General features: G+C 45.6%; 1 protein-coding gene across 1 annotated transcript; it reads right to left on the bottom strand.

Moving 5' to 3' along the window:
* Positions 1 to 4118: 4118 nt before the first annotated feature.
* On the bottom strand, positions 4119 to 14661 carry PSMB1 (proteasome 20S subunit beta 1). The gene is made up of 6 exons (XM_056124905.1): positions 14517 to 14661; positions 12051 to 12158; positions 10186 to 10267; positions 6988 to 7117; positions 5729 to 5835; positions 4119 to 4412 (listed from the first exon to the last, which is right to left on the bottom strand). The coding sequence occupies exons 1-6, from the start codon at positions 14627 to 14629 to the stop codon at positions 4227 to 4229; spliced, it is 726 nt and encodes a 241-aa protein (XP_055980880.1). The 5' UTR covers positions 14630 to 14661; the 3' UTR covers positions 4119 to 4226.
* Positions 14662 to 15951: the final 1290 nt, after the last annotated feature.

The raw sequence follows: 15951 nt of genomic DNA, 5'->3' as shown, positions 1-15951 counted from the left end.
GACACCACTGAAAGAAATGATTTTCTCATTACAGAAAAAAATATCTTAAAGATTGATTGCCAAGTTCCACTCAAATCAGTATACCACTCACGGGCAGCTGAAATGAGGACAGAGGGGCCAGGTTCTGAGCACACGCTCATAGGAGAATGGCAGGGTGGGTGGGAGGACCACCACATCCTAAACACACCCTCTCTAGCAGAGGAAGCAAACCCATGGCGTGGAACTGCCTTTCAGACAGTGCTCTTGTGCCTCTATCCCAGTGGGAAATGAGCTACAGTACAGAACTCAAGGACCAGATTCCTTGTGCCCTCACACCCCTGACCTCAGGCTCCCCCTGAAACCCAAAATATCCCAGGAACACAGCTGCCACCTTGCCTGCCCTTGAAAGCTGTGCTCTGGAAAGCAGAAGCCTCAAGTCCCTTCCCAGGCGCTATCTGCCGCTGCAAGCCCCAGTAGATGAGGAGCAAAGGCACTGACGATCTGCTCTACCCACTCGGCCATGTGGCAGCTCCTGGGCTCAGGCCCTCTATCCTGTCCCCTTCTCTACTGCTAACGTGGTCACTTAGCCCAACCCAGCCTTCCCAACCACATAGGGGGTGAGTGGTGGTGGGGCTGGCAGGACCAAGCGCCCTCACGAACCCACATAAGCTATTCTCCACATCTGTGTATTTCCATCAGATCGGTTTGCAGATTTCAGGATAAAGCAATACAAATAGCCTCACGTCGACTGAATAGTCCCCTCTGATTGCATTGAGTCAAATTCTGTCATGAATCCCGTATTTCATGCCTCCTAGGGGCTGAATGTGTTTGACAAATAGTTAAGGGAGTAATGAAACTTAATCATGGCCCAGCCCAAAGACTGGGATAGTATTCTGGAGTAGGTTCACAAATTCAGGTTTTTGATTCTGATGTAGAAAATCTATCAGTCAAGTTTACACAGTACATGATAGCTTGCCTCCAAATTTTAAGCTGGAAAGTCCTAGGATAATGTTTAGAAAAGAATCACAACTATGTGACTTTTTGTTTTCAAAACATGTAAGTTACATACTGTTGGATAACATTGGGTTGTCCTTGCTCCTCCTACAGGGAGCTCAGGTTTAGAAGTTATTCCCCCAGCAGGGCCCCGAAGGCACACCCAATTCCATCAAGCACTAATAATACTATATTACTTTTCTCTTTCCTTTATGTTATTTGCCTGGTTTAGCAATGTCCTTTTTGTATAGACACAGGGAGACTGTTGATGCTATGCTTTATAACATGGGAGTTAATTGAGTCCAAATAGTATTTACTCCTGAGCATCCATCATATTTACCTGACTTAAGCCTCAGTTGCCCTTACTACCTAACACCCCCGAAAGGAGAGTCCTGACAAAGGGACTGGATGGACCCAGGGCAAGCTATAAGCAACTCTGGCATTGAAAGGGGGCAAGACTAACACCATAAGTATAATAATTTAAGAGCACGGTCATGAGACAAACTCTGTCATGACCCAAAAACAAGTAGCTGAATAAGGACCCTGCTGGGTTAGGAAAGACGAAACTGGCCTGAGGACTGTAGTCTGGAATATATAGCGAAATGTCTCCAGGAAGAGCCAACCTTTCAGCTTAATATATCTCTTACTGTGTTCATACAAAATGGCTAGAAATATTATTGTGTTCATACAAAATGACTAGAAATATTATAAGAAGTAAATTCACTATGATTGATGAAATGGACTACTAGCTGAGGAAAGAAGAAAGCAACATGCCCTAGATAGAATCCTGCCCAGATCTCCTAGTAATCTGGAGTGGTGTCACAACCAAATCTCGGAACCCAGAGGCTTTTGGCAGAAATGCATCCAGACATTGCATTAAGCAACCAGCACCTGGCCACCCTGGGTAGGAAAAGGTATTGTCCCTTCCGCCTATTGCCCCTGGTGGCACAGAGGCTGCCATCTTTCAGAGTCTATTGGACAGTCACGTCTGAGCCAGCAGTGACAAGACGCAGGGCCTCACAGGATGAAGGACAAGACCCCGAGTTACCACTCATGAACAGTTCCTTTGTCTACTTACTGAGCTGCTTAACGGCCGTGACCCGAGGCACACAAATGAATCTCAGAACCCAGCAGCTTTTGGCAGAAATCCCTCCTGACTTATTAAAATATCAGAATTCTAAAATCATGCGGCCTCGCAACATATGCTCCTCATAATCAGCAATAGAAAACAAATTATCTAATGATGCCTGTTCAGCAGGTCTGATTGTCATGGAAAATTCCAAATAATGTTGGGTCTTTTTTTTTTCTTTCGCTTTTTGGGTCACACCTGGCGATGCACAGGGGTTACTCCTGGCTCTGCACTCAGCAGTTAATCCTGGCGGTGCTCAGGGGACCATATGGGATGCTGGGAATCGAACCCAGGTTGGCCGCGTGCAAGGCAAACGCCTTACCCACTCTCCAGCCCCAATAATGGTGGGTCTTTTGTCGAAATATTGAATGTATTCAAAGTAGAGAGAGAGTAAAGTGGAAATCATCTGCCACACAGGCAGGAGGAGGGGTGAGGAGGGGGTTATACTGGGGTTCTTGGGTGTGGAAAATGTGCAATGGTGAAGGGATGGTTGTTTGATCTTTGTAACTGTTCTCACGTGATTCAATTAAAAAAAATCTGTAGTGCTGAACCTTCAGATGAGATTTTGTCCTTAGAGTTAATCTCCTAGAACTTCCCCCCGAAGGTGTGGAACTTCCCCCTCTGTTTGTTCTTATGATAATGTTCAACCCCACCTATGTGAACCCCCACCCTTCACGATTTCTATGTAACTATGCTATAAGGGGAAAGAGAGAAGCTTTGGGGACTTAGAAGACAAAGATGAAAAAGGAGACAAGAGAAGACTTTGAGGTCTATGAGGAGACTAGGATAATGGAACTATGACTGAGACTATGACCAAAACTATGACTATAATTGTGCTGTAAGGGAGAGATTGAACTACGCTGGGGAGGAGAGAGAAAATAAACTGTATATCAATCAACATGGAGTCCAGTTCCTATTTCTCTGTTCCTCCAGTCCTTCGCCGTGGGCCGGCCAGGTAAACTGTTCTCGGCCACTGGAATGTTAGAGTCCCACGTGTGGCCCCCATGCGCTTTTCTTTTGAAACTCACAATACACAAACGACAATGTCTGTGTACTTGTCCCAAGCCCAATAAAACTTTCTGACAGCATCTCTTGAAGCACAAAGAAATAGTAAAATAATAAGTCTGGAAGATAGAAAAGTAGAAAAATGAAGAAAATGAAAGGAAGAAGAAACTCTACTATTAAAATCCGTCTCACTTAGAAGAGGTTTTAGAAATGCATCTCAGAAGACAGCAGCTCGCAAGAGATGTCTCCACCCTGTGCTGTGCTGATTTCACCAGGGTACCTCAGATGGAGCAGGTGTTCTCCTCCAAATGAACCTATCTCCAAACAAACCTCCAGAAGAAAAACCCAGGAAGGTGGGAGAGTGACTTAAAACTCTAGGCCGCAGGCAGGTATGGACCATCCCTCCCCATCTCCCCGCCCATTCAGTGTTCTGGCTATCACACCCACGAACTGCCTCTGGTATAATTTAAGCACTTTAACACCACGATCCAGAGATCACAAACGAATCTCAGAGGTCAGCAGCTCACCACAGAGATGTCTCCCAACCCAATTATTTAAAATTTGCGCGCAGCCGTCCTGGCCGAGGCAGTTTCGATTCCTCCGCCCCTCTCGGAGAGCCCAGCAAGCTACCGAGAGTATCTTGCCCACACGGCAGAGCTTGGCAAGCTCCCCATTTCACATTCCATACACCAAACACAGTGACAAGTCTCACACGGCGGATGTTACTGGGTCTGCTCGAGCAAATCGATGAACAACGGGAGGACAGTGCTACAGTGCTAGACATTCAGAAGTATGCAGCTGCTTTTGCGGCTGCGTGACAGACTATGCTATTCATAAAAAGTAATGCAAAATATATTTAGCATCTGCCTGTAGGGCAGGCTTCAGTGGTGGTGAGAAAATTTGGAATAATGGTGGAGGGAAGGTGTAACGGTGGTGGGATTGGTGCTGAAATATTGAATGTAATCAATTACTGTGTGAACAACTTTACGAAAATAAAATGGAAAAACTTAGGTTTTAGTGAAACGAGTGCTTTGGATTTTATTTTTTAATGAGACAAATTAGCCAGATAGTCCCAAGGTACAAAACCAACCTACTCCAGTGAGTGGGAACACAACAAAGTTCAATCTTTCCTGAGGGGGACGGTCTCTTCCCGGATGCCTTCTTTGGTCACGACGCAGATCCGCAGAGCATCCCCAGTGTACACGTCCCTCTCAGCGGCAGAAATGAAGACGTCTTTCACCAGCCTCATGGCTCTGTCCAAGGAGAGTGGGACATGCTCCACGTTTTGCATGTTCTTAAAACCAACCTGATGGAACAAGAAACTAGAGATGAAGCACCAGGGCTGCTGCACTACAGCAGGTGACAACGTTCCCCAGGTCCTCCACGTGTTGCGAGGAACCCAAATGAAGACACCTCAGTTTCTAGAGGTCCCTCAGCTGAAATGCTTCCAAACCTGGATCAATCACATCTACACGAAAGCCATCCAATGTTCACTGAGATAAGGTTTCTCCTGCTCTTTAGAAGCATACTTAGACATGGACACATATAGGCAGTGTTTCCTCACAATGTACACTGTATTACCTAGGATGAAAAGAATGGGAGGGCCAGGAGAACCACAAGAAGCCCTATGGAAATGGAAAGAAGTGGGCAGAAGATACACTCATGGAGGTGGGTGGCATGTGCAAAGGGTGTGCTGGAACTGAATACCACTGTAGACACAGGAGGTGTGTGCAAAGACTGGAGACAAGGCAGGCCTGCATGGGATGCAGAGTGAAAGAAGACTAGGCAGAGGAGCAACAGACATGTAAGTACAGGAAATAAATTTCAGAGAAGTAAGGAGTAGGAGTTAAGTTTGGCGGCAAAAAGGCCACTAGGAAATAATACAGTGGGGCTGGAGCTATAGTACAGTGAGGAGGGCACTTGCCTTGCATACGGCCAACACAGTTCTAATCCTATATATACCCTTTATGGTCCTCGAGCCCTACCAGGAATGATCCCTGAGCAAAGAAGTAGGAATAAGCCACGAGCACTGGCTTATTGTGTAACCTTATTGCTTATCAGTGGAACCCAAAAACAAAAAACAAAACAAAACAAAACAAAAAACACCCTACCAATTCAGATGTGGTCATGTATTTAACCAATGGAAAAGGCATCATATTTAAAATATATTTGGAAAGTTAGAAAACCAAATAAGAGACACTGGAGAGATAATATGGGGGCAAGGCACCTGTCTTGCCTATAGCTGAGGCTCTTTCTATCCCTGGCACATGAGCCCCCCAAACACGGCTGGGAATGACTCCTGAGTACTGAATTGGGAACAGACTCTAGAGTGGGATCCCCAAAAACGCAAAGAAAATTTGGTGACACAGAAACAGTGAGTTAGGGTGAAATGAAAAAAAAAAAAAGGTATTTTCTTTAGGTAATGGTAATCAAAAGTACTGACCCAATCAGGTTTGGAAAAAAGAAACAATGGCTTGGGGCTGACAAGACAGACAGTCTAAGAGTTAATGTGCTTGCCGTGCACATGCCCAAATGTGTTTAATGCCTGGCTATGGTGGGTGGCCACAGGAGAATTGGTATAACACTGAGAGACATCTGGGTGAGACGGGTCAAACATCTTACCTGGTTGTCCAGCAGAGGCTGCAGCATGGCACTTGCTGAGCCCCCCGCCTTGAAGGAATCTCTCTGGTAGGACCCCACAGGATCAAAGCTGTAGACAGCTCCCTTCCCTGAGAGAAGAAAAGAGATTCCATGAGCTGCAGTGCATTCTGATCATAATCACAAATCACAGTGGAATTACTTTTGGTTAAAATGTGATATAAGGGCGAGAGCAATAGTATGGTTGGTAGGGTGTTTGCCATGCACATGACTGAGCCGGGTTGATCCCCAGCATCCCATATTGTTCTTCGAGCACCACCAGGTGTGAACCAAAAAGGAAAAAACAAAAAAAAGAGAAGTGTGATCTAAGCGTTAAAGAGACACTTTTAACAGAGGGCAGGGCACCTGCCTTGCTTGTAGGTGGACTTGGGTTTAATCCCTGGCACCGTGTATGGTCCCTGGAGTTCCAACCCTCCAGCCCTGCCAGAGCTGTTATTTTATATTAGGACTGTTTCTGGAGGTGTGGGTTGGGGGAGAGGGGGGGTTGCAGTTTGTCTGCTGTGCTCAGATATCATTCCTATTGGTGATCACGGGACCATACAAGGGATCAAACCATGGAACCATGGTCAGCTATGCGAAGGAAAGCCTTAACTTCTATACTAGTTCTCTTGGTCCCAGATCAGAGCTCTTTCTATAAGATTAAGCTACAAACGGTCTATTGAACTCACACATCTTGAGAAAAAGTTATTACTGACTGCCCAATATTCACTACAGGAGCTTTGCTATACCCCTTGCTACAATCTCCAAATAATTGTTTCTTTCCCATTTATCTTTAGTTTCTTCTTTATTGTTAAACGAAAATGCTGGGAAAGAAAGGTGTTACTGTTATTTCACATCTAGACTAAAACAGACACACCTGAGAAATATTACCATCTTCATTTTAAGAACTTTGATTTTGGCGCGTGATTTACATTACAATGTTGTTAATTGTGAGTTTCTGGTACTTGACAGGGCACGGTGGGTATGGTGCTTTCCTTGCACTCAGCTGACCAGGGGTCAATCCCCAGCACTGCTTATGGTCTGATGGTCCAAATCCTGCCAGAAGTGACTGACCTCTGAGCACAGAGGCAGAGCAAGGCTTAGGCACAGCAGCCCCGTGTCTCAAAAACAAAACGACAAATTTCATATACAGCATGTTTCCCCTTTGAAACCACTATCAATGTCAGTGCCCTCCACCAACCCAGGTGCCCTTCTATCCCCTCATTTTCAAGAAAGAATTGTACCTTCTTCATCTAGACCTCCGATGATATTGTAAACGTAGTATGGAAAGAAGCGTCTTGAATAAAGAATTGTAGACAGCATTGCAGCGATTGCCCCTGTAGTCATGGCCTTATTATTGGAATGTTTATACATCTGCAATAATTAACAACAGGAATCAGAGGCAAACATACTGACAATGAAAAGTATGAACAAACATATCTTATGACAGGGAAAGAAAGGTTATCTCTTACGATAACACTGTATGGTAAGATTAAACCAGAAATGGTCAACTGACTCATATAACATCTTGAGGAAAAAAGTTATTACTGACTACCTAATATTCACTACAGGAGCTTTCCTATACCACTTGCTACATCTCTAGATAACTGTCAGGGCCCGGGGTGTGGCACATTGGCAGATGCGTGACTTGCATAGTTGGAGTTTGATACATGAAGTCCCATGCCCCACCCCTGGAAAATTGAAGGTGTGGTTTCTTATTAAACAAAAAACAAAAAAAAATCTGTTAAGACCTATTACTTAGGGGAAGCTATAATATTTTTAAGCTTGCTTTCAGCACTCTCATTGGAAGATCATTTTTCATGCTATTTTCTTCTCAGGGACTGCTAGTAAGAACCAGAAATATGATCAAACCTTGGGAGGTTTAAGAGTCAGTTCTCCTCCTCAAGAACTCCAGACTGGAGTTCGATGCCAGCTATAGACTACTCCCTATCTCTATATGTCAAGCTTTACTCTTTACCTACCATCTACATTTGCTTCTGCGTCAAACAAAACTGAAGCTGCCAAAGACCAAATAGCTCATAAACCCAAAATGCTGATTGCACAGGCCTGTATATATAAAGTATGCTGACACTCACCAGACTTCTATGTAATCCCTTTCTTTACAGAAGAAATGAGGTCAGAACCCACACTCTCAATGATTCTTGTTCTGGACAGCTATCTTATGCTTTATGGCATCAATATATACTGGGTAAGACAACAAAACATTTTGTGTTTGTGATTTTTGGGGTGCCATACCTAAAGTGCTCTGGGTTGACTCCTGGTGGTGCTGGGGTAGGGGGCAGAGGTGAGGGGATTTAGGGGGGATATATGGCACCAGTTATCAAGCTGTAGTCAGCTGTAAGCAAAGCAAGAGCATTAACTCCTGTACTATTCCCTGGCCTTGAGAACAGAACAAAATCTTAGGAAGGTAATACAGTGATTTTCAATCCTAGATTTCATACAATATTCTTGAGAATACTGGATCATCCAACGGACTGAGAATTCTGGAAAAAAAAATCTACAAAGTCTACAAAAATGCAAATACAAGATGAAGCTAAATTCACCAATTTTTGTTAGTATCACAGCAAGCATCAAATTTATCTACAGATAAATTGGTATATAAAGAATTTTTTTCAGGGGCCAGAGCAGTAGCACAGCTGGTAGGGCATTTGCCTTGCATGTGGCAGACCCAGATTGGATCCTCTGCTACCCATATAGTCTCCCAAGTACCGCCAGAAGAAATTGAGTGCAGAGCCAGGAGTAATTCCTGAGCATCACCAGACGTGACCCAAAAGACAGACAAGAATTTTATTTTCATTTCATAGCCAAGATTCTATTCAAATACATTTATATAATAATGTACAAAAGAAAAAGTTCAAAACAAACTGCATTAAGTTCAAGTCCCTGTTCCTTGTTTTGTTAATTTTTATCCTACATCGTCCACTGATAACATATCCATTAGAATCTGAGCTGGTTCCTGCATAAATGGTATAGGGGTTAGGTGACCGCCTTGCATGCAGTCAAATTCAGCACCACAGCCAGCATTGCATACAATTCCCAACAACCAGAAGGACTGACCCATAATCTCTATAGAGCTGAGCACCCAAGCACTGCTATGTGCTTCCCCAAAACAATATAAAAGAAAATATTCATGGGGCTGGAGCAATAGCACAGCAGGCAGGGTGTTTGCCTTGCATACAACCGACCCAGGTTCGATTCCCAGAATCCCCCTGAGCACCGCCAGGAGTAATTCCTGAGTGCAGAGCCAGGAGTAACACCTGTGCATTGCCGGGTGTGACCCAAAAAGAAAAAAGAAAAAAAAAAAGAAAATATTAGAAACCGTATGGCAATAAACTCAAGTCAATGAAGCTTTGTATCCAAGTAAAGATCCTGATTAGGGGTCAACAATCAACAAACACTGGGTCAATTCTGAACTCAAAAAAAGGTCAGTTAAATAAATTCATCACATATTCCAATGGTTCTGACATCATTCATGTATAATATATTCATTTGTTACAAATAGGCAGAACAGAGTGAATTGCTCCAGCTAATTTTTCTCATGTGACACTTATGGACTTATTATGTAAGTAAGAAAAATTTAAAAAAAAAGCATCACAAAACTGCAGCAGAAAACTAAAAGATAATAATGATATAAATACTGACTGCTCTGAAAAACTGGACACTGTAGTTATGTGAAGCAGTACCCGACTACAACTCTGTATTGCTGCCAACTAAGGACTGCATGCTGTTCCATCACTGTAGTTAAGCCGACACCAGTGCAGCCCAAACCAAAGCTGATCTTTGAACACTAAAACACTGTGCAGCTGAAACCAGTGTCTTTATCCAAAAAACTGTTGCTGACTGGAAGCCTCAATGATAAAATTGTCAATCCACACATACTGCACATACTATACACTGTATTCTTACAATTAAATAGGTTACACAAAAGAAAATGTTAAGGAAATCACAAGAAAATTAAGTATCCCACGCCATCCATTTACAATATTCTGGCAAGTGTACCCTCTCAGATGTAAATTCAAGTGTCAACTGTATTGTTTTCTTGGAAACCATTTGAAACTAATACTATATAACACCTAAAGAAGCCATAATAAAAATTTGGATATGCATTTATTTTTATCAAGTTTGTTCCTGTTTCTCATTCCCAAATGCCTCCCAACCCCATATCAAGTCAAGCAGGTAAGCAATACTGAATTAGTCTTGTTCTCTAACTCCTCCCTAATTCTTCCCTTTTTCTCTCTTCTAGCCCATCTGTTTCCTATGCTCTTCTCCCTCAGCTAGCCAGCAACAAGATCTATCCAAGTGTTAACTAATAATGGCTAAAATATTCCTCTACCTCAAGCTTCTGGCTTAGTCCTTCTAATTTCTGCTTAAGAGACTCGATTTTTCAATAGTGTAGATATATACAAAAATAAACCAACTACCTTTAATCTTGCTTCAATAATCTTTGTCAGGGTAAGACAGTCTCCATGAAAACCACTGCATCCAATGACTGTTTTGTCTGTTCTGTAAAAAGCACATTTCAAGGAACTGAGCTGGTTACACAGGAGAGCAAACATGTCCTGGGAAAATCTTACATTAAAACTTCTACGTCTATTTTGGGGAATGGAAACAGTGACATCTTACTCATTAACTAAATGAATCGCAGAGATTCCTAAACTTACTTGGCCTACTGTTCCTTTCTCAGGGTGGGACCAGAATCATCACTTAATACCCCCCTTGAAATCTACCTTCTCCAAGGGGACAGAAAGTGTCTCCTATCCCACTGTACCCGAGACTAATGACTGCCCTACACCCCAGCACCATCCCCATCTCCTGCGGGGGTGGGAATGGGGGGAGGGTAGTACCACCCACTCTGGGAAACAACATAAAAACATGCAAATATTCTCACAGAAAAATATTAATGGTTAGGAAAAGGAAACAGTAACACATTGGAACTAGGCTTAGAATGACAGTACAGCGGGTAGGGCGCTTGCCTTGCATTCAGTGGAACTGGATTCGATCCCTGGCACCCCATATAGTCCCTGAACCTGCCAGGTATGATACCTGAGTGCAGAGTGAAAAGTAAGCCCTGAGCACCACAGGGTGGGAACCCCCCCACAAAAGAAAAACCAAACCACCCGCACTGAAACTAAAGTCTAATTGGGAGTGGGGGTGAGGTTTGTGCATATCTAGTGAAGGTTCTGGGATTATTTCTGGCACTGTGCTCAGGGGTCACAACTGGCAGTGCTTGGGATCATATGTGGTACCAGAGATTCAACTAGGGTTAGCCATATTCAAACTAAGTGCCTTAATCCCTAAACTAAATCCCTAAATCTCTACAACTCCTGAAGTTCAATTCTAACTTCATTAGTCTATGAAGGGAAAAGCATCAACATAATAAAGAGGGGTAAATTGTGTAGAAGTCACAGAGTAAAGCCTACAGTATTATAAACAAAGTGCCTTCCATCACTCAGAAATCAGAATCTAATCAAGATGTGATTTACTTTCATTTGTGGAATATAAAAAACCATAGTATGAGACTTAATACCTAAGGAGCATAGAACAAGGGCCGGAAGGAATAGTCCACTGTTGGAAGCTTGCCACAAGTTGGTGTTATGTGTGTGTATGGGGCTGGGGCTGGGGGGAGGGCAATTAGGATAGAGAAGGGACCATCATGACAATTATGACAATGATAGTTGGTAATGATCACTCTGGACAAGACCTGAGTGCTGAAAGTAAAGGAATATACATGATAATGTTCCAGTACCTGTATTATAAACCATAATGCCCAGAAGCAGAGAGAGAGAGACAGAGAGACACAGATATCTATAGCTATCTACCTAGAGGTGCCTACTGTGGACAGAGGCAGGCGGGGGGTGGGGGAAGGGGTATTGCCTAGAGAAAAACTGAAGACACTGGTGGTAAGAAATATACACCGGTGAAGGTATGGGTGTTGGAACACTGTATGACTGAAAACCAATCATGAACAACTTTGTAACTGCGGTTATTTAATAAAAAATTAAATAAAAAAAAGCTATGATTTACTAGTCTGGCTATAATGCTGAACACTGGTGAGATTGTGGAAAACATGTTCTTTTGGTTACTGGGAAAGAATGCACAAGGATCTAACTTTCTCAGTAGGCCACTTGACACTATCTGGCCAAATTTATCTGTATTACTCATTCAGTAATTCCACTATTAAAAATGTATCCTGTCAAAACAAAAACCAATATAAATGTCTATGAGGGGGTGTATGAGGAGATGGGTCTCATTAAATTCTGGCGTGTCCATACAAATATTTACTTACAATTTATAACATTTGGGGCTGTCCCGTGTATGAATCGAAAATCCTTCACTCAACCGTGTATCAGAGGCAACAATCGAAAAATCTTCTCCAGCAATTGCCAATACAGTGCTAAATAAGAAAAAGAAAAAGAAAGAAAAATTAATGAATTCTGCACGGTAATGATGTCTTTCCAATAAGGGTATAATCCAGAACCTATACACTTGACCAGTAAACAACTCAGGTATGGGGTACGGGGGGTGGCCAACGAACCTCCCTTTCTGCTCTCTTTCAGTTGAAAAACTGCATATGACACAACCCCCAAAGTAACACAGTTGATTCTCTCTCTCTCTCTCTCTCTCTCTCTCTCTCTCACACACACACACACACACACACACTCACACACACGATCACTCTGGACAAGATCTGAGTGCTAAAGGTAAGTAAAGGAATATACATAACAACCTAGTAACTACTGTAAACAGTGCCATCTCTATATATCTATAACTATATCTAGATATAGATACATTCAGTATTCTTTTTGTTATTCTCTGGGCTACACCTGGCAGTGTTCAAGGAACCATGCAGTGCTGAGGATCAAATCCAGCTCCCTAAATGCCTAAGGCATGCTTTGCATGCAACTTAGTTATCTCTTTGGATCCCTGTTTATCCAAGTGTTCCTACAGAGTAGACTAGAGATAAGGTTAAGAAAGTCATGGGAGAGACATAATGCAAGAGGTAAAAGCACTTGACAGCTTTGCATGTGGTGGACCCCAGTTTGAATCCTCAGCACCATACAGGATCCTTCTAACACTGACAGTAGTGATCGCTGAGTACAGAGCCAGGCATAAGCCCCAAGCACAGTGGGTATGGCCCGAAACAAAACAGAAAATAGGAAAGAGTATTTGCGACCACAAGTTTTTGTCACCTGTTGACTAGGTGCCCTGGAGATGTGGCTCAGTGGCATGCAGGTAAGTACCTCCTAGTTTAATCTTTGGCACTGCCGGTGTGATTCTATGTGTGGGTGCCCCAGAGCACCATAATCAAGTGTGCACGTCACCCCCTCCCCCTCCCCTGTGCACTGCAACCAAGTGTGTAAGCATCATGACCAAGTGTCCGTGAGCCCTGGTACCCTGCAGCAATAAGTACCAACCAAGGAAAGGGAGGGAAAGCAAAGTGAGTCTACACAGTTTAAAACCGTGTTGCTCAAGGATCAACAGCACCTGGGATAAAATCTATTAGAAGGACAAACAGTGGATACGGGCCATACAGCCGGTAGGGCAACGACCATTCCATAAAGTCCTTCAAGCACTGCCAGGAGTAATTCCTGAGTGCAGGGCCAGGAGTAACCCCTTAACACTGCCAGGTGTGGTCCAACGAGTACCCCCACCCCATCAAAACCAAAAAAAAAAAAAAAGCACACACAGGAGTCAGTTGCAAAAGACCAAGGAAAAAAGATCCCTGTCTACAGTAACCTGGGGAAAACTATTCAGCATTCCCTAAGAAAACAGAGAACACCACTAACGGGTTTTCAGCAGAAAGTAACAGAAAAGTCACATAAAAGTCATAAACACGAGGACCTGGGTTGGAGCCTTCGCACAAGAACAAAGAAAAGAAAATCGTGATAGTGGCTAATAAGCTCAGATGTTGCAAGGATCGAATGAGTCACTGCAAAGTCCCGATACCAGTGCTCAAACCCCAACGGGCATCCAGCAATGCTGTTTGCGATGCTCCTGTCTGCGGCTGTGGTGTGAGCGCTGATGCCGCTCCGGGAGGCCCGTCTCACACACACCAACCGTGCCAGGCTGGCCCAGCTCTCCGTGGCCTGGAGGGGGCTGGCCGGGGAGCTCAGCAGGCTGAGGTGTCCGCTCTGCATGTATGGCCTCCAGCTGACGCCGGGACCGTAGCTTAGGGTGCCTTTAGGCTGGAAAGACACACAGTGCCTCACCGAACAAACGCGCCGAGCAAGGATGGCACCTGGGAGTGCACCAAACAGCAAGCACAGGCCCGGAGCACGAAACCCACCAATTCGGCTTCCAGTTCCCGGCGGGCTCGAGTGAGCGGGGACCCTCGGCCAGGGCCCCTGCAGCCACGCCCACCCCGCGCCCGGCCGAGCGGGAGGACCGTGCCCGTCCGAGCCAAGCAGGCGCCGGCGAGCGGGGCGCGCGCCCGCCCGCCGGCGGGGCAGGGCCCGCTTCTGGGGAGGCCCGCGGGGAGCTCGCCCGGCTCGGCGCCCCGGGGGCCGTTTCCTGCGCGGAGCAGGGCAGGGCACTTCCGAGTCCACGGAGGACGGAGCCCAGACGCGAGGTTCCCTTCGGAAGTGGCGGCTAACCCGGACAAGCAACGATCCGTGCCGCTCGGCCCAGCCAAAGGCACAACACTGGACCGCGCGGCCGCGGCTCACCGCCAAGGGCAGCGCCCCGCGCGAGCGCGCCCGCCCGCCACCCCGCCGGCCGGGAAGGCGCCCGCCGCGCTCGCAGGCGCCCTTACCCTCCGTTGAAGGCGTAGGGCGAGAAGCGCTGCTGCAGGGGGCCCGCGTCGCAGCGAGGCTGCAGCGCCAGGTCCCCGCCGGGGCCCGGGAACACGGCCGCAGACGACAGCATGGCTCGGCTCGGCTCCCTTGGCTCGGTTCGCTTGGCTCGGCTCGGCTCCGCTCCGGGGCGCTCCGAGGCGCTCCGGTAGGCTCGGCTCCTGCTGTCTCACGCCGAGATGGCGGCCGGCCGGAAGTAGCGCCACTTCCGCCGGAAGCTCCTTCCGCCGCTCTGGCACGCGTCTCTGGTCCCGGGGTCAGCGCCGCCGCCTGGCCGGCGTCCTTCTTGCAGGATGCTACGAAAACATCCGATTCTCTTCGGATGGGCTCAAGTTTCAGGGTCTGGCCGTCCAAAACTTGGCAAAACCACGGAAGAAGAGGACACTAGAATCCAAGTGGACTGAAAACCGGAAGCTCCCCATTGAAAGGGCATCATTGGCGTCCCGGAAGAGATGGAGACACGCACCGCCTACGGACCTGCAGAAGCCCTGCGCAGGAAAGTCCCAAGAGCCTCGCTCTTGGTAGTCTTCAGTGGGAAATGAGCCACACGACCATAGCAGCAGAATGGTTAAGGCACGCAAACGGGATTCCAATGAGGGGACATGTCACAGTTGTCCAATATAAACAAAATTAACCTGGACCACCTCGGAAAAGAGTCTGGCAAACTCCCCGTGGTGTACCCAATATGCCAAATACCAGTAACAATGATGGGTCTCATTCTCCTAAAGAGCCTTGAATATAATCTCAGGGCTAGGATGAAAGAGATGTTACTGGGGCCTGCTGGAGGCGATCTACGAATAAGAGGATGACTTGTGATTTGTGACCTCGTAAAAAGACATGTGCCTGAATGACTCGTTTTGTAGAGTGCCATGTTGCGTATCTTGGGAGTGCGATAGGAGTTGGCCGAGAATGAGATGGGCGCCTGAATCTGGGAGGGTATTCCAACGAGGGCAAGTTTCTTGATTTAAAACCACTATTAATTTGTACATATGTTGACGCACGTGTTTAAGTAGGAGTTACAGTTTACAGTTAGAAAAAAGTTTTATGGACAGAGAGCTAGTACACAGGTTAAGGTAGTAATACAAGAGACACAGGTTGATCAGAAATCCAACCTCTGAGCACAGAGCCAGGAGTACCACTAATGTAGCCCCAACTTCCATCCTCAAAAATAGGCCCAAGGAGATAACTAAAAGCGTCAGTGCTCCTGTACATGTGGGAGGCACAAGATCAATTCCTCAACCACTGAAGTTACTCCCAAGCCCCTGAGCACACAGTGGTGTGTTCAGAAAACAAAACTAGTTGACTTGGAATATCTTATACACAGACACAAACACACACACACACACACACACACACACACACACACCGCCTTTCTCCCCATTTTTTTCTGTTGTA

The sequence above is a fragment of the Sorex fumeus genome, unplaced genomic scaffold (genome assembly GCF_029834395.1).
Source record: "Sorex fumeus unplaced genomic scaffold, SorFum_2.1 ptg000052l, whole genome shotgun sequence".
In the NCBI taxonomy this organism is placed as follows: Eukaryota; Metazoa; Chordata; class Mammalia; order Eulipotyphla; family Soricidae; genus Sorex; species Sorex fumeus.
Note: the sequence above shows the minus strand (reverse complement) of the source record. Positions and strands in the feature narration are given on the sequence as shown.

Bases quoted from the DNA above. Each gene is read 5' to 3' on its own strand.
- PSMB1 (XM_056124905.1), bottom strand. From the start codon at position 14,629: ATGCTGTCGTCTGCGGCCGTGTTCCCGGGCCCCGGCGGGGACCTGGCG. The intron at 12,159-14,516 runs GTAAGGGCGCCT...TTTCTTATTTAG, and splicing joins CCCTACGCCTTCAACGGAGG to CACTGTATTGGCAATTGCTG. The intron at 7,118-10,185 runs GTAGTTGGTTTA...TAATTATTGCAG, and splicing joins TTATTGAAGCAAGATTAAAG to ATGTATAAACATTCCAATAA.